Raw genomic sequence first — 22,112 nt, 5'->3', positions numbered from 1 at the left:
TATTGTCCTGCATGTACTGACTGGACTAATACTTTTCAGGCCATTGGTGCAAGCCACTGATGTTCCCTGCTTTCACATTACTTAAAAATGAAAGGAAACAAATTTCGCTTGCTCACTTACTCAGGAACACTTTATTTTGGCTGTACTTTCACACAACAATATTCAAATGGGGAGAAAAAAAAGACTATCCTTTCAGCGGTCGGTGTACTTTGATTTCCATTTTTTTTTCAGTTGCCCTATAACTGTAACTGTTTATTATTACCTGATGCGCCCACCATGTTGTTTTTTTTAATGGGCATCCTTTACACATGGTTGTATAGTGTTTCTGCTGTGGGGCCACACAAAAAAAGATAATTACTGTATGCACCATATTTAGCTTATTCCTAAAAAAAGGGGGAAGGCATCTATAACAAATAATAATTCTACTGGGGTTTAGACAATGGTATTTAGCTGCCTAAAACGATTTTTTTTTTTTTTTACCATTTTGTTCAGGACTACTTCCTTCACATACCCACAGCAGGGGACATGCTCAGTTGTTTCAACTACATGCCACTATTCACAAAGCAATACTGTGCCAAACCGTTAAAGTCATTGTCCAAATATTATTAGCTTCCAGTTTGCTACCGACAGACGAATACATTCTTCACAAATTCCACATACATCTAATAGGAAACATTAATAATACTTCTTGAGTAATGACACCCAGTTAATAGTGTGCGTCTATTGCAGTAATATTAGACCCAGATTTATCTAGCTCGTGTTCAATTTAAGGCGGTGGCATTTTAAGGACGGCATGTTGAATTCCCGGGACGATCCAGGCAAAACAGGGACAGGGGACAACCCCACTCCCAACTCATACCAACATCCCTTCGCCCTGACGTTTCCAATATGGGGAAACCCCACTCAACCACAAAGTGGAACTCTACATCGTGCAGACAAAAGAATGTGGGCAGGGCTGTGCTACACGGCGGACACCAATGAGAAAGTGCAGATTACAGTAGAGCGGAAATCACTCTAAACTACGCAGCGGGAGGAAGGAAGGAGTGAAACAAAACGTAACGTAACTCACGTACTGCACCGCACCGTGGATTGCTTTACCTGAGAGGGGGCGGGGATACACGTTCAATATCGTGGTTTTGACTCCTCATTCTGATTTGTACTGTTTCATGTGCAGTATATGTTATTATTGAATCCAGAGGGATTATGGCTTTAATTCCTGAAGTGCGTGGTCTACCAACGGATGAGGTATTATAATGTGATGTTCAGAAAATGTGTTTAACATTTGTATAACTTTCATAACGGTGAATTATAATATTGGACTTTGGGATTCATTTATTGCAGAACTACTGTTTTTTTTTTCTTTATGTTTATTACAATAATAATAATAATAATAATAATAATAACTTACCAAAACCGTACGGCACAGGTTGCAGACTTTCTTATGATCAAAGCTGCAGAAAATGCACTCATATTTTAGTTTCAAAATATAATGTAAATTTAGTTTATTTTAAAAACAGTGTGTATTAGAGGTACTATTATATAGTTGTTGCTGTTTGCTTTTTTTTTTTTTTTTAACATTTCATAGAAATGTTAAAAATAAGTAAAAATAAGTCTACTGCTGGGTGTTGGAAAACACTTCACGCAAATCAGTGCAGTTTAGACAGTATCGCTGAAAATCACAGAGCTAAAGTAAACATTGCTGTGTCAGACACATATTTAAACAAAATCAATACTGAAATAGAAACTATAGTGTATGAAACTTGACAGGTTAGCACACAAGCGAATGGCTAGTCGTGTGAGGAGAGGGGAAAAACACTGCATTGGTGCGATGAAGAAACGTACACAACCAGGGTGTGTACATTTGTACATCCGTGTTATAAAAATACAGTAGTATTTATTAACGTACTAGGGAAATGTACTGGCTTCTGTATGGTTTGTTTTATACAGTATTATAAAGCGTTTTAAACTTACAAATAACAAGATCAGAAAACTGTGACGCAAGATCATTAAAGAATGTTGCAGAAGGGGGCGTGCTCTCTCTTAGCTATGCAAAGAGCAAGGTTTGTAAATTGCAGCGCTACCAATGAGGCTATGTGATTACAGCAAGTGTGTTTCTGCGTGTAACAATTAACTATAATATATACTTTCTGAACTAATTTGTCAGCATATTTTGTTTTCAGTGTTGTAAAGACCTCATAACTTCATTTGAGATGTGTATTTCACGTTTGCAGAGTTATACAGCACAACTGTTATTATGACAAACTTGAGATGTCCTTTATTAAATATATTTTATAATTACAGGATGAATCCAGAGTACTCCGAGTTAAGGTTATTGCTGGAATTGGCCTTGCTAAGAAAGATATTCTGGGTGCCAGGTAGTCTGCATTTGCATTCTTTATGCTATCAGAAGTAATTGAACATGTTTTTAAAATGTGCTTGTTATGAGTTCATGCAGATTAACTACTTTGTTAGTGTGCCTAGGCTTGTCTTCTGGCTTTTCAGATGTAGTCAACTGCAAGGCGGTTATACCCACTAATCAGGATTCTATTGCTTGAATATTGCAGCTTTGGCTGGTAATGTGTGATCTTGGACTATGTAAATGGTGCTGCACGCTAAATAAAGACTAGGCCAGAGATTCTCAAGCCAAAAGATTTGGTGGCAGCACTCTATATTATACTGCCCATAGAAGGTAACATTAATGAAGATGTTGGTAGGATAAATACTAGTGAAAACTGCAGACCAGAGAGCATTTGCCAACACCTTTGTGAGGTTGCCTGCCACAGCAAACCATGCTGGTGTCTGCAGTTGAGAACATATCTCCCAGTGCATAAGTCACAGTTAAACACAAGAGTTTTCTCAAGTAAGCAAGGTTAGCTTTAAGCCACAGAGCTTTATTTAGTAAACGGGGTTAGCTCTGTCATTTCAAACAGAGTAGTATGATGGAGTGTGATGATCATTGTGATTAATATCAAAAGAAGGAACTTTACGAAGCTGTCTGGCTGAATTATTGAAAGATTATATTAGAAACCATTGCCCCACATTCAGTGCAACTTTGCAAGGACAGTTTGTCACAAGAAGTGAACTACAGTACCTTTCAGCCTAAAATATTTGTAGTTGTACAGTGTGTTATTGGCAAAGCTTGTTATAATTCCCTCATACATAAATTTTTGACAGAACCACTTTCAGCTACCTTTAACCACTCTTGGCTCTTCTGGGCTATTTAACCATCCCAGACATATATTTCAAATGTATCTAATAATTTTTAATCAATTAGAAACACTGCAAAGTTTCCATGTCTTAAAAGCTGGGTATGTCTTACAGTGTGTTCAGGGGCCATTTTTTAAGTACTGTGTATATTATTTTGTTACCTGTAGGTGGTGCTGTTTCAGTGTTCTTGAATGTAGTGCGTTCATTGTACAGTATCTATTCATGCCAGCATTTATCAAGATGTGGTATAACTAAATAAAATGGGGTAAATGCTATGACCAATTGGTCATTATGTCAGCCTATGTCACACTTATATTTTGACATTGTGTGGATATGGGTTGTGGTAATCTATGTTTTCATGGTAATGATAAATCTAATCTATACTCATGGTGCGGATAGGTACATGTTTTGAGGGGGTGGTGTTTTAATAGCCTAAAATAAGATGAAAAATATGCATGGAATAATAGAAACACTGCAAACATGGTGATGCAATGTAAATTAACTGTTCATCTTAATAAGAAACTTTTTTACATTTCAAAATATTTCTGTAATTTCTAAATTTAGACCAATATAATGTTTCAACTATGCTATTTAGAGCAACTGTTTAAATTAAATTAAAGCAATGCAATTAGCTGGAGTTATTGTCTTGCAGTTGTGCAAATCTGTAAATCTTGTTTACTGCTTTACATGCATGTTGTACAAGGCCAGCTGCCTATGACTGATTCTCAGTAATTAGCTGCAGTCTATTAGTACTTCAGATTGAGAACCTAACTTTCCAGTAATCATCCCAGCCCCCCCCCCACATTTAGGTAATGTCTTCTTGATGGTACTTTCTTTTTCCACAGTGATCCTTATACAAGAGTTTCTTTGTATGATCCTGTAAATGGGGAACTCACCAGTGTCCAAACCAAAACTATAAAAAAGGTGAGTAACTTTTGTCTTTTAGACAATACATAATTATTGTAACATACAGGGGTCTAATTTAATAAACAATGGCAGACCTAAATACTCATAAAATTCTGTCTTTATACATTGTACAAGTAACCTCTTGTACAAGTTATATTGAAGTGATTGCTCTCCATATAGGAAAGCTATTTGCCAATATAGTTACTCCCTTGCTGTAAAGGCATTTCCCAATACAGAACTCCTTCTCTTGTACATTCACATTTATTTTTATTTAAAGAAACAAAATGACCAAAGTTGTCAGTTTAAAGTAGGGGCTTGTATCTTCATTTAAGAATTGTATTTGGTGTTTTTTTGTTTTTCTTTCCTTCGTCAAACCAAATAAATTGTATTTTTTTTTTCTTAGACACTGGACCCTAAATGGAACGAGGAATTTTACTTCAGAGTAAGTATTCTACAAACTGAAACTGCTTCACAGTTTGTCATTTATATATATATTATATATATATATAATTATATATATATAATATATAGATATATATAGATATATATATATTATTTTCAATAAACAATATATAAACAATACACCAGAGCAGGAAAGTTGAAAGCACTTTTTCTCTGAAAACAGAAAATAAACTGCTGATGTTCCAAAACTAGCAAAGCAGGAGCTTTTAAATTAAGTTAACAGACTGTTTGTTTTTTACTTTCGGATCCACATTTTGAACATGTCCAGAAAGTGCAGTTTCTGTTTTGTGTTATACTGTCTGGAGTGCACATCTGCGCTTCAACACTGGTTCTTATTCAGGGTTCTGGGTCACGCTATGTCACACGAGACAGGAAAGGTCCTGTGGTAGCAGACATGATTGAAGAGCAATTGTAACACATCTTTTGCCAGCTAGGCAACAAATCGCATTGCTGACTACACTACTTTACACTTATTTTTTGCATGTAAACTTCATTAAAAAAAATGTGCAAAATAAAAACAAAATATTAAAACAGAAGTACATACTAAATCTCAAGAACTAACAATAAACTAATCAGCACAAAGTATATCCATATTTAATAGGTTTGAGTTCAATTAGATACACTTATTTTTTCACAATCATTGGCCCCTCATGATTTCCCTGACTTTAAGCTGCCAGTGCCTGCTGAGACACGGTGAAAACGTCTTGCTGCCTTATTTCCTGAGCTTGCTACCCATCAAGAAACAAGACTAGGCTAATGTACAAGTCAGGACATTATAACAATAACTGGGAAAACCCAAGGAGCAAAAAACTGTGCAACTCTGTACAAGGGTTTGTTTTGCTGCCCCCAGACACCCACTCCTCCTTTATGACTGATAATTCCAAGTTGATCATATCCGTGGAAATTATATATTTAAGATTCGATTAACCTTATTTTCCGAAAAAATACACTGGAATGCTAGAAAGAGAAACGTTTTTTTTTTTTTTTTGACTGGTTGCTAGCAAGATTACAACTGTAAATGTAAGTGTTACAGCTGCTAAACCACAGCTGTTTGATTTTTAACTTGAAAGTTCATTGCGCTGGCAGTTTTGCTTGATTTGTAGTATTGAACAGAAGTTTTAATGTTATGTACTCTCCATCTGTACTGTTTTCCTTCAGTTTCACATCACTCGTTGTGTTATGAACTGTAGCAATGTTCTCCCAGAACTGGCAACATAGTGTTTTCCTAATTGTCAACTGGTTGCATAGACTTGATTTTGATGCAAGTCACATTTATTAACGTGACAGTACACTGTTATGTGGATCCCCACAGTATCAGGGTCATGGTTGTTTTTGCAAACTGTGGTTGTTAAAATAATGACATGCAGCTGTATTTCTGCTGCTTTCATCAAGGCTGAATTGGGAAATAGGAAAACAAAGCAGTCAAGCACAACCAATCTTTTTATTAATAACGATGGACACATTTTTGAGGGGGGATTAAAAGATCCATTACAAAGAGAAAGTACCATAAGCACATTTTAATTAGTTTTGTATCTTTTCCTTTTAAACCTTGTTTCTCCTTGTTAGGAGGTGCCATCTGTTTATCCACAGATCCATAAAGCAAGGGGAACAGCTTCGTAATCGCGTGGGATTTATTTGTCCATAACCTTTGTCCCCAACAGCATATTAAAATCTGTTTTTTTGTTTTTCAATTTAAATGTCTTTATGCTTGTATTTGAAAACAAATGATCCCATTACAGGTAATCATTTTCCAAAGCTGTTATACAGAAAAAAATATATAAAAATGTTTAATGTGGATTCCTATCAAAAGAAATGTAGCCAGGACCTTTTGAGAGCTACATAGGTTGGCTCAAACTGACAGCCTTGCAGTAAGGTAGTCTGACGCCTCAGATAAAAATAGATATGCAAAGGTCTTAAATTTCTGCGTTTGTTGGAAGTGGCATTAGTATTGATAGTTGTTTTAAGTGGTTCAGGAAAATCTGAAGATTAGCCTACATACATCAAAGTGAAAGCAATATTAAAATGTATTGGGTGGAGTGAAACCCTTAAAACTATTAAAATAATATAAACTATGTAAAAATTGACCAGTTCAGCTTGCTGTGTAGATAAACGGAGTTGGGCATGAGAAGTTAAGGGTAAAGCAGAGGGCAGACATTTGAAACCTCACTAGCTCTTATAATACTTAACTCCAACAGCTGGGTCACACTGTCCCTGTGTCTGTATACTGTGACAGTTATTCATATTATCCATTGTACAACACTGAGATTGCCAGGGGATCTGTGAATTCTGTGAGAGTTGCTGCCTAATTGTTCAGATAAGCAACAGGATATAATTACCGCTAATGTGTGGAAGTGGATAATGGCCCCATTAACAAGTCTGGAGTCGCCTAGCATAAAATACAGGACCCATCTCTTTATTGAAGTGGGTGTCTCGGGTTGCAGTGTGAATCCTCCCTTCTGCCCCCCCTGCTCCCAACATGGGCAACTGCTTGCTTACACTGTAGTTAGCACTTACATTAGCAGTACTTTGAACTTGCTGCACTATAATGGTAAATGCTGTCACAGTAAAACTTGCTGTAAGAGACTGTGACAGCCCTCACAATCACTTTTCAGTAGGGAAGTAGATTTTGTTTTATCAAAGGCACGCTTGTAGCTTAATATTACTTGTCTTTGTCAGAATGAGAGCTTTCCTGCCCTATCAAACAGCTAAACTGAGCTTTTTAAAATGTCTGCATATTCCTGATGCACTTGAGAGCTGGGTTGTTTTAGTGCCCTTAGGTGTTTTTTTTTTTAATCATATTTATACTATATAAAAAACTGCCAGTGAGTAAGACAGTATTTCTTGTTTCCCTGACGATGAAACTTACACCCCTAGAATAACATGCAGTCCTAGCCAGCTTAATTCTAAGATCTCAATTATGTTAAAGCACCTTTTTTGGCCTGCTAAAGACTAACTCTGAATGAGAATGTATTGACCTTGTACATGAATGCTGAGGGTTTGCTCTTCTAAACACCCATTTAGTTATGTTTGCTGTTTATATATATATATATATATATATATATATATATATATATATATATATTTTTTTTTAATCAAATATTAATAATGTTTGGCATTGGGCTGCCTTTGGAAAATGTAATGTTATTACTGTATTTATTGTTTTCAGAAGATACAATAGTTTATTATTTGATGGGGATGGGGTAAGGGATACATTGCTTTGTTGGCTGGGGAGCACTTTCACAAAAACCATAAATAACGTTTTACTTTTTTCCATTTTGAAAGATGTCACTGTGACATCTCATCCTGTGTACTCTGTATCATGTGCTCCATGTATAATACACTTGGTTGAGCATTTTAGTATAAAGTTGCCAAGTGATGTATGCTGATATTACAGTTTGTCAGGAAAGGGGGTCATAATTATCCACCTTCCCTACTGTATTTTCTTCAATATACTCACCTGCCTACAGTCTGTGTAAAGCAATGCTGTTTTCTGCCCTGTTGTCCACACTTTTTGTCAATAAGGAAATTAATAGACACCAAACCCTGTTCAACATTTGGATGCCTCACCTTGCATTTTTCCTTCTACAGTACGTCCTGTTTATTGCAACATATCTCCATAATGGGGATTAATAGAAAAAATGGGTCACCTGTTATTGTGTGAAAGTACAGATGGCAAGTTACCATTTAAACGCAAGGCCTGTGTAGTTTCTGTACAGTAACAGTAAGATATTTGCTCACATCGTAAGCTAAATTATTAACCCACAGTATCTACTATTTATAAAGCAAGTGTGTAGCAAGATCTGTTGGATAAGAGAACACCCCTCGGGAAGCAAGCAAAGTGTTCTCTTAGCCGAAGTGTTCTCTAAGACAGAGTTGACCATCGGACACAATATGCCAAGGCCAGTCGGCGATATGAATCAATAAATACAAAGGTATTTGTTACTTATGCCATGGCGCATGTGTATCAACTTATGAAATTAACAGAATAAGTAAGAGAAAAGCAATAGGCAAGCATATGTTAATAAAGATATAACAATAAACTGACAAACTAACGTTAATAAACTGACTGCCAAATGATTAAAGCACCCCTACATGCAGTAAAAATTCAGCAGTTGCTCTAACAGCAGTTATGAATACGATAACACATTTAACACAATCGTTATTAACACGGCACCCGTACACACGTTTAAAAATGCAACTCTAGCTTACTCTCGCGACGACAAATCTCTTTTTGAAAAAGACTGAATAAACCATTTGAGTTTGAAGACGATGAGTTATCAGGTTACAGAACAGCACTGTATCCATTTGTAATCGGTTAGCAACGATCGCTATCGATGCCAAAAAGGTAAAAGGAAAATTCTGCTTCACCACAACATTGTGCCCAAAGCCAAATTGTTCTCTAAGGAGGTATTCCTATAAGTGGAGACTACTGTAGTAGAAGACGATAACAAAAAGAGTTGATACACTGCAAGCAGCTTACTGTCTGTATCTGAGGTCCAGCTGCACAGTACGTTTGCACTTAACTTAGCTACTGTACATACCAGAAATGAACACTCGTGACCCCTTTGCAGCTGACCATTTTACAGTTATTTTAAAAGACAAGTTTTTGACAAAGCAAAAACACAGAACCGTAAAGCCAGATGTGATCACGTCCATTGATCTCTTGTTTACAGGAAAATGTTCAGCTTCCTTTATCCTGAAAAAACCACACCCAATTTTTATAAATTTTTTCCAAAGCTTTGATATATTTAAAGCCACAGTGCAAAGATCGTATTTCTATTGAAGGGACAATGCCATCCAAAGTGTTTACCGGTTCTTTTGTTTTTCCTCTCAGGTCCATCCCCGGCAGCATAGACTGCTCTTTGAAGTTTTTGATGAGAACCGTTTGGTAAGTTTCATTACAAGCAAACCAAAAATACATTTCTCATGGTATAAAACATAGTTTAATTGAGTGCACGTGGATAATTGGGCTACAAAAAGTTCTTCCACTGTGCCTGAGGAGTTCTTACTTCAGTAAGTAAATAAAGCTCTTCTACAATAGGTAATTAAGTTTGTCCTGGGGCAACAGTAAGAACAAGTTATTCATTACAATTCTATTGACGATTTGTTTTGTTTGTGGATGACCTCCAGCTGTGCCGCAGGCCCCTTTGCCTTGCTGCTGAAATGTGACAAAGACGATGTATTTCACACAGTACATTTTTGTGAAACACTGTACTGCTTGTGTGAGGAAGTTCATTAAAGAATGGAGGAAGTACCATATGTACGCAAATGCTTTACTAAGCCTGTTTCAATGGATGAAATGGTTTGGTATTCATTAAATCATTCGTGACTGTTTGTTTATTAAAGGTTTGGAGTTGGTTCTCCCTTTTCAAAGCACCCTCTAATCGTCAGGAAAGTAGTTCAATGTGACATTTTCAAGCAGTTTTAACCAAGTTTCTTAAATAAAAAATAGAGTTAATGTTGATGGTTACAATAGCAGAAAGGGGTAATTCACAGTTATGGGTTAGCGTTTTACCAACAAGCTTTTACTTATTTTAAAATAAAATGGTCTTTTGCTTGCTTTGTTTTTTAGGCATTATTTTATAACATCAGGTTTTATTTTCAAAAAATCTGGAAGCAATTCCAAATAAAGGGCTGTAGATAAAAGATCCTTTGTTTAGATTTGTAGTGTAATTCTCTCAGGCTGTGGATAAGAAAGAATCTTAATTTTGGACATGGTAAACAAGGTTTATACCTGAAAGAGAAGGCTGACGGGAAGATCACTATATTCTTATAAACCCTCGGTCCATGGTTTAAAATACCTGAGCTGTTTGGTGTGTCAGCTTTCCATTAATGATCTAGTATACCTTTTATTGCAATTTAGTTCAGGTTAGAGGAATTAAATATACCCAAGAGTATTATTAAGGTGTTAAATAAATGTGTGTCAACAAATGAAATGCAATAAAGTATGACCAAGAAATGTTTTTGTAAAATATTACTTTTTACTGCCGACCACACTAAATTATGGTAAAGGTTAAATAAACACCAAGAATAAATGATTACAAGCAAGCTGTATTATGTTTCAGAACATTATGGCTGTTTGTAAGACATTATAATGATCAGGTGGACAGATGGCTACATTTCTTACAGAAGCTTAGTTTTAGACGATCTACAAATGTTTTAATATTTGCATTTCATAATATGTTTACTTAAATATAAATGATCAGTTTTTATAATGTTTCTTTTTTATTACCAATGTCCAGCATCCAAGAAGTCAATCTGAAGTTATGAGAGTCACAAGCTTTCCTAGAAACAGACATCAAATATAATGTGAGAGAAACTGAAATGATAACCCATTATCACATTTTTGATGTGTTGATGATACTCTTCAGAAGAATTGTTAATATCTGTAATCCAGTAGTTATTGGTCTAGGCCACTAATAGTTTGGCAGCTAATAAGATAAGCTGCAGAAGAAAAGAATGTAGCCTGCTTGGCATATGTTTGTGGATGTAGCATATCTACCTATAAAAAGATTTTTATTTTTGCTCAGCTGTGCTCTTCATACAGGCAAAATACTAGTTGGTGTTTCACACATGCAATAATAATTGCCTGTATGTTTTTATAGGTGCTTTAAGAAAAGTAACGGAAATCCACAAATGTCAGCAACATACGCTCATTAGCTCTTGGTCAAGAATGCTGAAAATTGAAGTTAGTGTATATATAGCTAATTAACTTCCATTGCTTTATCTCAAAGAACATCAAAGAGCTGTTTTAAAGGAAATTGCAAGCACAGTTAACTCGCAGTTTGTAATATCTACCAGTAGCTTCCTGCATATTTCCACAAGTCCAGTGGTTTCCAAGTGTGGACACTATTTGGAAATTCAACCCTAAAGTTTGATACTGAATTATGTTGGAGCTCATTCCTCCCGATTTCCTGTAATTCTATACCAAAGGGTAAAAATATTAGTGGTGGTACGGCGCAGAAGAAACTTTAGACACATCGTTGCTTGAAGTTGTTTTTAATGCTCTGCTAGCATCGTAGAGAGAAGTACTGTGGTGCTTGAATCTGAAATGTAAGAGGATTGTTGTTTTTGGGCTGGATTCATTCATGCAAATTTGAGAAGGTATAATTGAAGCGAGGTTTGGCTTGGTTTCAGTTCAGCAGCTGAGCTCTGCTGCAGTTTGGTTCTCTAAGTGAATGCACCTTGGCTACAGATCTTTGTAGTCTCAGGAGCAGTTCGTTTGGTGCTGTATGCACTTCAGAGTTAGTCTGACCGCCTGGGCTAATAACTTCACTTCAACCATGAGTGGAATGTAGGTTGTCACTACAGCTATTTCTGCTATCTACAGCTACTAATGATTGTAATAACAGAACAGGATCCCGAGCAGTTGCTTTGCTGCTTTTCAAGTGAGTTTTGCCATGCGTTTCACTTGCTTGCAAGATTAGAACGTTGGACTAATGGCACAGCGGCTGCGTTTGCATTTTGCTTCAAGGAGAAGCAATACCGACCCTTTGTCTGAGACCTGTGGCAATGGCATGGAAAACAACTTGTGTATGTCCTCTCACAGTCCTTCTGAAAATACTTCACAACATGTTATTCAAAGGACGGTAACCCCAGGGCAGCTGGCTTTGCCTCCGTTGTCAGCAGAGATTGGTCATTTACAGCACTGTTCATCACTATTTATACCACAGCTTAACAGCAGCAAAAAGAGCAATTCTTTGCAGATTTCCCTGCAGTCTCGGAAATTAAACGGAGATCTTGAAACATGTGGCAGTGTTGTTGGTGGTCTTGGTTGTAGTTATGGAAAAACAAAAAAGGAGGAAAGTAATAGCTGTGGATCAAGTGGCATTAAAAGTGGAATTATCTCTTTTACCAAGGAAATAGTAAATGGTGGCGATTCTCGCGGCATTCCTACAGCTGAAGGTTTTTCTTGTAACAGCAACAGTGCCAATGGTTTTGGGTCATGTGTAAGCAGTACCGTGAGTGACAGCACCAGGACTTGTCAGGATATTCCTTGTAACATCAGAACCAGGGATTTTGGGTCCTGTGCAAGCCCGAGCAGCAGTACCACCAGTGATGCGGGTTATTGTAGCAGTAGCAGTATTTATTTTGAACCTGAAATCCTTGAGCGCACAGTGGGAATAGAAAGAACACCTGTAAAACGGAAGCCGAAGGTGCCACTGAGGCGCTGCTCTTCTTTAGTTATATTTCCTCGGAGCCCCTGTAACACGCCACCAGCATCTCCTATTAGCCCAGGACCTCTGCCAGCACGTAGTTCCTACCAGACCTCACACCAGTTTTTGCTTTCTGCTGTCGAGCCTACGCAGGAAGACGATCAAATTGCATCAAAGGGTTCCATCGCAACAGCGGTCAATGGCTTAAGGTTATCCAAATCCAGCTGCCCAACTGTTGAGCTTAGGGACATAAGACCACTGCACTTGAATGGGTCGCTACCAGATAGACCCCAGGAAACTGACAGCGGCCAGGATCAGCCAGCTGCTCGGGAACGATCACAAAGACACTCAACTGTTTTGCTGCATTTTGCTCAGCAAAGAGAAGTTGCAATTGAGAGTGAGTCGAGCACAAATGGCCAGCGCAGTTCTGAGCATCCGGTTCAGGAACCAGAACCAAGTGGTTGTCCGCAGTATCATCATATAAAACTGATCCGGAGCACGTCTGCCTGTCTGCCCTTGCAGAAACATTCTGACTCTCAACTAGATTCTCATAGAGAAACTGAAAGGGATGGTACCCAAGCAAATAATGGTTGTCACAGTGCTCTGCAGAGGAGCCTTTCATTTGAAGTGCCATGCCAACAGATTTCATACCATTTATCTACATCTACACAACACAATTCAAAGACAGGGGCCCCTCATGTGCACATACATTTATCACCTGGCACCGATGGAAGGATATGTGGTTCCTTAATGGAAATAAATAGCAACTGCAAAAGCGAAAATGATAAAGCCATCCCTGGAAGAAGCACAAAGGTAAGCATTTTTACTGAATGTATTTTTATTTATTTATTATTATTATTATTATTATTATTATTATTATTATTATTATTATTATTATTATTATTATTTTGCCTTGCTAGTATTTTTTTATTGTATAGTTTTTATTTGTCAATCAATTTTTGCTACTGTTGAATATAATAAAAACAAATGTTACAAATGTATAGTCAATATATAGTCAATGTCATCATGCAAGTAATGCACAATTTAGTCAAAAGCTGGTATATTGAAATGGGAATAGTAATCACTGTGTTACCTTTTCTAACTCTTTTAAACCGGTAGCAAAACAAGATAACGGTTAGTGAAATTCTTACTGCATCTTGCAGTTGTAAAAGGCTGTGTGTTTTTTTTTTTTTTTCTTCTGGAGTTCTTCTTTGTTGCAAGGGTTTATAGTAAAGGGTTAAGGTTACTGTGATCGTCGGCTGCATACCAGTTACCCAAAAAGAATGCTGCTCCTGATGCCAGTGATACTGTAAAAACAAAAGATCTGGCCAGGCTAGAACAAGCAATGAAATATTGAAGGAAACCTGTTTGGAAAAATGGAAAATTCTTTTAAAGGAGTAAAATGGCAAACTAATTGAAATATGGCTGTTTCTGAGGCTTTTACTAGACCCTTCCTTTGTGCCTGATTTGTAAGCAAGCAATCCTGCTAACGCCCATGTTTTCGGTTATGAACCTAATCAAAAAGTAAATTGTAGCAAATGGTAGGATATTGTATAAATGACCATTCTTTGTTCAAAATATTGTTAACTTTAACACAGAAAGCATGTGTTCCATATAGCGCTTGTTTCACCTCAGTTAGTCCATAATTTAGTGTTGAATGTAGCTCTTTCACTTACAGCTGTTGTTTGTTGTGTAATTACTTTAATGACTGGAGAAAAGACTACACGCTACCCTTACGAATAGCTGGCTATTAACATCTGGACACCATGTGCAAGCTTTGCTAAAGTGTTAGTCAACATCAGTTTTCATACCCGGAATATACTGTCCATAATACCATCAATAAATACAAGCCTATATATTTACTTATATGCGACCTGTTCTAAGAAAACATAACTCTGAGCAAAGGTGTGGGGAACTCCACTTGACCTACGTTCTGTGTTGTCTGACAAGTTACCTGTTACTTGGCCTACACACTCAGGTTGAAATCCCTAGAAGAATCCGGAGTTTTATTTTTTATGTAGGCCTTTGTGTTTTCATTATTTTAAAAGAAAAATAAAAAAAAAATCTGCCTTTTGTAGAGTATACACAATTGCTTGTTACTACAAAGCGCTTGAGTTTTAAGGTGATTGTAGATTTCGTATGAAACATTAAAAGAAGTTGTACTGACAGGTGGACAGGTAAGCTGCCTCAAACTGTGTATGACACAAACAGATTCAGAGTAGCAAACAAGGATTGCTTAATATGCTGTGGCCTTTAATATGTGTGCTTTATTTAGCTGTGTACCCCTGTTGCCAGAATGTATTAATCATTCAAGAGTAGAAATATCTTTCTTTTAGTAAATCTCTTCTAGGCTAACCCACAAAGGTACTTTTGGATTTACTTCTCTTTTTTTTTTTTTTTTTTACCCCTTAAACCATTCTGTGGCAGAAATCCAACAGTTCAGTATGAAGATGTAACAGCACTGCAACAGGCTATGCATTGCTGTGAACGAGGACGCTTCATTTGTTTATCGAAACTGCACCTTGTCTTGTTATTGCAGAGCACCAGGATTTGGAATCCACTGAAAGCGAATGGCAGAGAGATTCCACCCGTCATGTTATTATTTACATTTCTTTTCTGGTTAATTATAGCTCCAGAGAGAGCCCCAGTTAAAAATAGACAACTTCAGAAATATTTCTCTTGACTCCAGTTAGTCTGGGCCAGCTTGCCCATACGAGTGGTCTGGATTCAAGTTTAACAACTTGATACCAGAGTAGAGCTTAGTAATTTGAGCCACCTGTATGCACTAGTCATGAAATGAAATCAATGGCTAGGCTTCAGCAGTGGAAGGGTTGCACTGTATGTTCTCTTATATGTCTTGAACCAACCCTGTTTGTAAAGCATTGGGTTTCATGCTGTCTATGTTTTAACAGCTTGGCAAAACCAACTGCTCAAAAATGTGATGGAATAATTGTAAAGTAACCTTAATTTATAAATGCAGTAACTTGTCTAAGGCAAAAAGTTACAGCATCAAATATTGCTTCTTTACCAACATTGCATACAGTATATGTTGCATTGAGAGCTTTAATAAACATTTAAGCCACTGGTCTGTTTTATGGAAAAAAAAAATTTTTTCCTGGTTGAACATGTGCACATACCAATGTATTCATTTTGTTTATTTGGTAACCCAAAACAATAAACACATTCTTTTAGAAGCTTTTTATTAATGGTATTTGAAGTACAGAATTAAAGACACATGGTTATACGATACTGCTGTTACAAATAAGTATAAAGTCAGAAACTATTTTGAGTGCAGATATTGTCAGTGGAATTATCCCTTCAGAATAAGCTCAGCGTTAAAATTGACGGATCACGCGACAACGCCTCTGTGACAAAATAAAAGGGGACAGTATAAATTCACTTTGAGGAGTACAGATCAGCTATGCAAAGGGTTATTTGTTGTTTGAAATGGAAACTGGCATAGGTCTCTTCTGTGGCTGCTGAGAAAACATTCAGTCTGTCAGCTGTCTGAAGAACATGATGTCTAGATGTTTAAAAGGAAGAATGTTGGTTTTTAAAAAGGATTCATTGAGCCTTTATTTTTGTAAGCTGTAGTAGCCTGGATCAATGTTTGTTTTTTTTTGTTTTTAGTTGATTTAGTTTATAATACCTCCAATAAAAATCAGATGCTTTCACGTCTCTTGTAGCAACTGTAGTCCTGTGTTTGAGGACCAGCTTTGTAAATGTTGATATTAGTACATATTTATCCAGGTTGCGACTATACAATGTCAGGTTTTGTGTGTCACTGAACTGCAGGTGTTTTAGTTTTGTTTAATTGTGTTTATAAAGGGTCTCTGTTGCCAGCTCCCAGACATTGCAATTCCACACAGTTAGATTTAGATAAGATTGTTAGGCTTTATTCCTTCTTCTTTATAAAAAAGAAATGTTGTTGGTGAAATAGTTCCTGTTGACTAGCTGTTGTTGAGCAATAATCGTAATTGTTTTACTGGATCCTGCTGAGTCAATGCCCCGGTTTGAATGATCACTCCGCCCCAACTTTTAGCTGAAAGGCACATTTTCACCATTAATTTGAGTTTTTTAATGCTCATGTGAATAGAGCAAACTGCCTAGAAGTAGCTGCTGTGTGCATTGAATGATTCAGGGTTAGGGTTACGTTCGGTTCAGATAACAAAGACGTGATGGGAGGTTTCGGAGCAGATGATACATACTCCGCAGTCTGATTGGTTACGCTTTCCTGTTACATTACAATCCCTATATATATAGCTTAGGCACTTGTTTGTATTAAATTGTAATGCTGCAGTGCTACTTTTGATGTTCATTTATTATTTCGTGTTGTGTTTTCACACTGGACACTGTCATTTTTTACTTGCAGAGATTATGTAAAGGCCTTTATGTTAGTGGACTGAAAATGTCACATGTTTATATATTTTTTAAATGCAGCAACCCTTTTATTTTAGCATTTTTCACCTACAGATGTGTGTTTGTTTTTTATTTTCATGACGTGGCTTTGCACTGGACACTGCAGCTTTAAAGTTTGTTTTGTGAAAATATTTGAAATGACAAAACAGTTGAATTTCACCAGTCATTAAATATGTTACCTGCACCTTAATTCTTTATCGTGACTGTGTGCTTTGACCTTTGAATTAAGCATGCCTAATTGTAAACGTAATCTACCTAATGATAAAAATACCGCCTCTGCAATAATGCCTGTAATTTTGCCCTTCTGAGTCAATGTCCCCCCCCCCCTCACACTTTTGCCTTAACTTAACTTAACAACTTTAAGCCCCCAGGACATTGACTCGGCAGAATGTGGTAATATCCACTAAGCATTGATTCCTAACTTGCTTTACCAACACCAAATGGCTCAGTAATATGCGTAGCTTCCCATTATTGTGGGAACATGGTTCTTTGGGGAATTTGTTTTGGTACAGACATCCTAGGAAATATTAATTTATATATAAATTGGCCTTGAATGCTTTGCTTCCATTTGAGTGTCTTTAAATACCCATACTTAACCTTGAACACCTTGCACTACATGATCTGTTACCATATGGTTAAATATCAAGGCTTAAAACATGCATGTTTGGCTCAGTTGGACGTGTTTTGAATGTGATCAGTATCTGCTGCGATGTGTGCTTTTGAGACATCAAGGTGAACTCATAGAACTGAAACATAGTAATCTATTCGGCTCGTAGACAAGGGCCCCTAGTTTATTCTTTAAATGGTACCGCATATCTGAATTTTTTGGTTAAAATATTTGTATTTTAAAATATCTGCATGAATTGTAGAGTACACATTTTTTGGACCTGCTTCACAAAAGTCAGTTTAAATTGTGTTGTTAAACTGACGTCCAGAATGTTAGCACTGAATTAATGTATTTTCTGTTTCTCTAATGGCATACAGTTGGCATTTGACTTATTGTTTCCCTGCAGTGCTTGGTAAACAGTAATCATGCTTTAATGTGAATGGGTAACAGATGGCTACTGTGTATGTGCTATCAGTGGATTATATATATGATTTTTTGTCATACAGTTACCATGGTAGGTTTTGATAAATAAAGAGCCTTCTTTTTTATTTATTTATTTACAGTGCATGTCACCTGAAAGCAAATAGATTGTGGTTTATTCATTTTAAGAGTTGAATGTTATCCCCCCATATCAATAACGATCATGCACTGTTTCCATGAGAATAAAGAAACAGATAAGTCTGTAACACGAGAGGGTTTAACAGGAATGACGTCAAACAATTTTCTTATCAAAGATCTCTGGAGAGACTCATGTTTCCTAGTTCAGTGAAACCTTGCTTTTAAGGCCACCTTAGTAAAAAAAAAAATAAAGGCTTTATTATTTTTAGTTTTTTACAGTAACTATTTCCTCCTATTGATTGTAGTAAAAATTCATACAATATTAAGGCCATCATCTGAAGCCCCAGATGTTCTGTTAAATGACCTCTCTGTTGAGGCTTACATCCTGTAAACATCCTGCTGTCCTCATTTTATTTAAAAAAAAAAAAAATGCAAACAAACTATTAGAATGCAGCAGTTTATACAGAATTCTCATGTTTCCTAGTTCAGTGAAACCTTGCTTTTAAGGCCACCTTAGTAAAAAAAAAATAAAGGCTTTATTATTTTTAGTTTTTTACAGTAACTATTTCCTCCTATTGATTGTAGTGAAAATTCATACAATATTAAGGCCATCATCTGAAGCCCCAGATGTTCTGTTAAATGACCTCTCTGTTGAGGCTTACATCCTGTAAACATCCTGCTGTCCTCATTTTATTTAAAAAAAAAAAAAATGCAAACAAACTATTAGAATGCAGCAGTTTATACAGAATTCTCAAAGGATTCTCAACACAACTCGATGGTTTCAAAACCGTTTTTGGTTTAGACTGGTTTTCTTTTAATGATAGATTCTAGCACAAATCAGTTTCCAAATTCAGCTTTATTTTGTTTTGGTTGGCTTATGAATGCAGAGATGTCTGACAAATTTTTTCTTTTTAACATTTTATCAGCATCAAAGTTTGAGGGATGTTGTTGCTATATCCATAAGGTAGAATCGGGCTTAGAAGCAGTATCAGTTGCATGTGGGGCCAAATGTACGCTGATGTGCTTAATTGGTTAGCATTAAGTGATTACCAAATGAAAAGGCTTTTGGAGAGAATTTAAATCATTTGCCAAGATAGTAACCTAGTTAAGTGCTGTAAGATCACTATCTTAATCCTTTAAAACATTGTAATGTATACTATACATATTTATTACAAAACAATGCAGACCTTTTTGTGACATTTTGTGTAAATAGAGGCACATGTTTTTCACACCACCAGTTATAACACGTCGCTGATTTCTTGAGCTCTGCTGCCTTGTTTGATCTAAATGAGTCTGTATACATTAAGTGTTCTAGCTAGGCGCAGATGGAGTATGCTTTCTTTGGCACCAGCTCTGTTTCAGTAAGAGGAGGTATACAGTAGTTCCATTCAATAAATATTTTCATTACTCAAGTACTGCTACTATTTAAAGTGTACAAAAATATTTGTTTTTCTTAGTACATTACCCATGTGCAGTTTTGTGATTGTGTGTAAAAATTAATTGTGGAGGTCGTGCATTGTAAGTGGCAAGAACTTAGCTTGAGAAAGTTGGTAGAAAATGAATCAAGCCCACATGATATGCGCCTACTCCTGTTTTGTTTTTTTTTTTTTAATTTCTTCTTGGCATGCCCCCGAAATGGACAGACCCCAGGGGAAATCATTTGTAGTTTAGCTCATTCAACATTGTCTTGCATATGAAAAAGTAGTCTTTCTGAGGGTTCCTCTTAGGTTGTCAGTAGTAAAAGAGATTAGACTGGGAAAATAGCTAAGTAAAATGCTGCCAAAAAATGTCAGTGTTGCAGTTATCTTTTCCCCAACACTGCTGTAGGGTTCCTGAACAATAATAATAATAATAATACTAATAATAATAATAATAATATAATAATAATAATAATACTAATAATAATTAATAAACAATTCACTTCAGACATATCGTCCTGTGAATAGTTTTAAATGGGTGGATATAGGGTGAATGTCAGCTGTGCTCAACACCTGGAAATGGATTAATTCATTAAGTACATACACTTGCTGTAAACCCATTATAATAATTGATGTTGTGTTTTTCTAACAAGCAGTTAAAATACAGTTTAGCTTCTACTTTTTTCAGATATCAGCTGCACAGTAATGTTTTTGTGCAAGTTCTTCACAAAGTAGTTTATTTTGCTGTTATTTTGCATTCACTAGTTTAATGCTGATGTGTAACACTCAAAATATGTTGAAATGTTTGTTCCTTTTTTTTTTTAAATACTCCTAGTTAAAAGCGTTGGTAAATAGTACTGTTAAAACCTGTTTAATAACATGCAGGCCCTTGTCACAAAGATAAGTGCACAGTTGCAGTGTGTTTAATAATCTATAGAGACTGTGAGACTAAGCAATTATACACAGCTTACTGTCTGTCCTATTAGAACATTATACTGTTCTATCAACACAATACTTCTGATGTGTTCGTGTTCTTCAAGCCTGCAATTAATGTGCAGCAATGAGGAGGCGGCATAAGAAGGTACCAAAATATTTTTTTCTTGTGTTTCTTTTTTTTTTTTTTTTTTTTTAGACCAGGGATGATTTTCTGGGTCAGGTTGATGTTCCTCTTCAGCAGTTACCAGTAAGTTTAACTAAAAACATTTTTTGTATAAATGTTTGCAGCACCTATTGTATGGGGCAGCTTTAAAGAGTCCCCCAGACAATATTAAGATATTGGTGGTTTTGTATAAGAAATTTTGTGGGGTTTTTTTCTTTATTTTATTAAAATGGTTTATCTTAACATCCCATCTCATTGCTGACTGATATAACGTGCTGTTCAGAGAATCTAACACTATTTGTTTATTGTTCTGTTTACGTTGCTTCTAATTCTGTAGATTATTATGATAAATGTGAAAAACCTTGTAATAACACCCTTTTAAAGAAGAAATCATTTCTACACTGTGATAGTGGCTACATAAAAAAAGTCATTGAGAACATTACGGTAGTCTAGAAACTACCTATTTTTTCATAATAGATATGCCTACTTTTTTTAAGTTACTTTTAATAATTATGATTTTTATTTCAGACAGAAAATCCTGACATTGAAAGGCCATACACATTTAAGGATTTTCTTCTTCATCCAAGAAGGTTGGCAATTTGTCATATTATTGATATAGTTTAGACCTTTGCTGACTTTGATTTCAAAGTATATTTCATACAGTTGTTTTTAATTCTTCACATGCATGTCAGAAACATTACTACATTACCCTCTGTGGTGTGGTGTTGTGTGCATTTACATTGATTGGTAAAAATGAAAGGCTGGGGCAGTGACATTTGCATTCGAAATGAGAAAAACAGAATCCAATCTGATTGCACTTATACAGAATGTTGTGTTCAGAACATGCAAGTCAATGTTTCACATTAGAAATTAGAATAGTTACCAGATCTAGCTGGTTAGAATGTGCATATATGGTTACTTAAGGAAAGCCTCTAAAAAGACATTTCAGCCTAACAAAGTTCCTTGTTCATTATTCACAACACATGTTTTATTTTTATTTTTTTCTTCTTTTTTGTACTGATGAGAGCTTACAATGCATAAACATCAATCAATTTTCTTTCTGCTTTCCACATGTAGGCTGGTTTTTTGCATTTGTTTATCAAAGCCCCATTTTTTTGCTGCTAATTTACTACAATTTGGTCTAACATTTAAAAGAGTTGCATATGGTAGCAAACCTCAGGATTATGTTCTGTTATTCGATTCCATAAGACATGGTTATTTGTTTTAGTTTCATCTTAATGTTTGTTTGTAAGGTGTAGACCACAAGCTACAGTAGATAG

At 36.0% G+C, this 22,112-nt stretch overlaps 1 protein-coding gene across 4 annotated transcripts in view; it reads left to right on the top strand.

Annotated features, from left to right (window-relative positions):
* The first annotated feature begins 1,071 nt into the window (after window positions 1-1,071).
* Window positions 1,072-22,112, top strand: part of LOC121299165 (E3 ubiquitin-protein ligase NEDD4-like) — a 32,323-nt gene continuing 11,282 nt past the window's right edge. The window contains exons 1-7 of one of the 4 annotated variants that reach the window (XM_041226758.1): window positions 1,072-1,245; window positions 2,302-2,375; window positions 4,053-4,131; window positions 4,517-4,555; window positions 9,410-9,463; window positions 20,866-20,916; window positions 21,361-21,422. In XM_041226758.1, the coding sequence (XP_041082692.1) occupies window positions 1,204-1,245; window positions 2,302-2,375; window positions 4,053-4,131; window positions 4,517-4,555; window positions 9,410-9,463; window positions 20,866-20,916; window positions 21,361-21,422 (401 nt within the window). In that variant the 5' untranslated portion in view covers window positions 1,072-1,203. Of the gene's footprint in view, window positions 1,246-2,301; window positions 2,376-4,052; window positions 4,132-4,516; window positions 4,556-9,409; window positions 9,464-11,373; window positions 13,545-20,865; window positions 20,917-21,360; window positions 21,423-22,112 lie in introns of those variants that run through there. The other 3 variants (XM_041226759.1, XM_041226757.1, XM_041226756.1) reach the window with 3 other exon arrangements.

The sequence above is a fragment of the Polyodon spathula genome, chromosome 24 (assembly GCF_017654505.1).
Source record: "Polyodon spathula isolate WHYD16114869_AA chromosome 24, ASM1765450v1, whole genome shotgun sequence".
NCBI classification, from domain to species: Eukaryota; Metazoa; Chordata; class Actinopteri; order Acipenseriformes; family Polyodontidae; genus Polyodon; species Polyodon spathula.
Note: the sequence above shows the minus strand (reverse complement) of the source record. Positions and strands in the feature narration are given on the sequence as shown.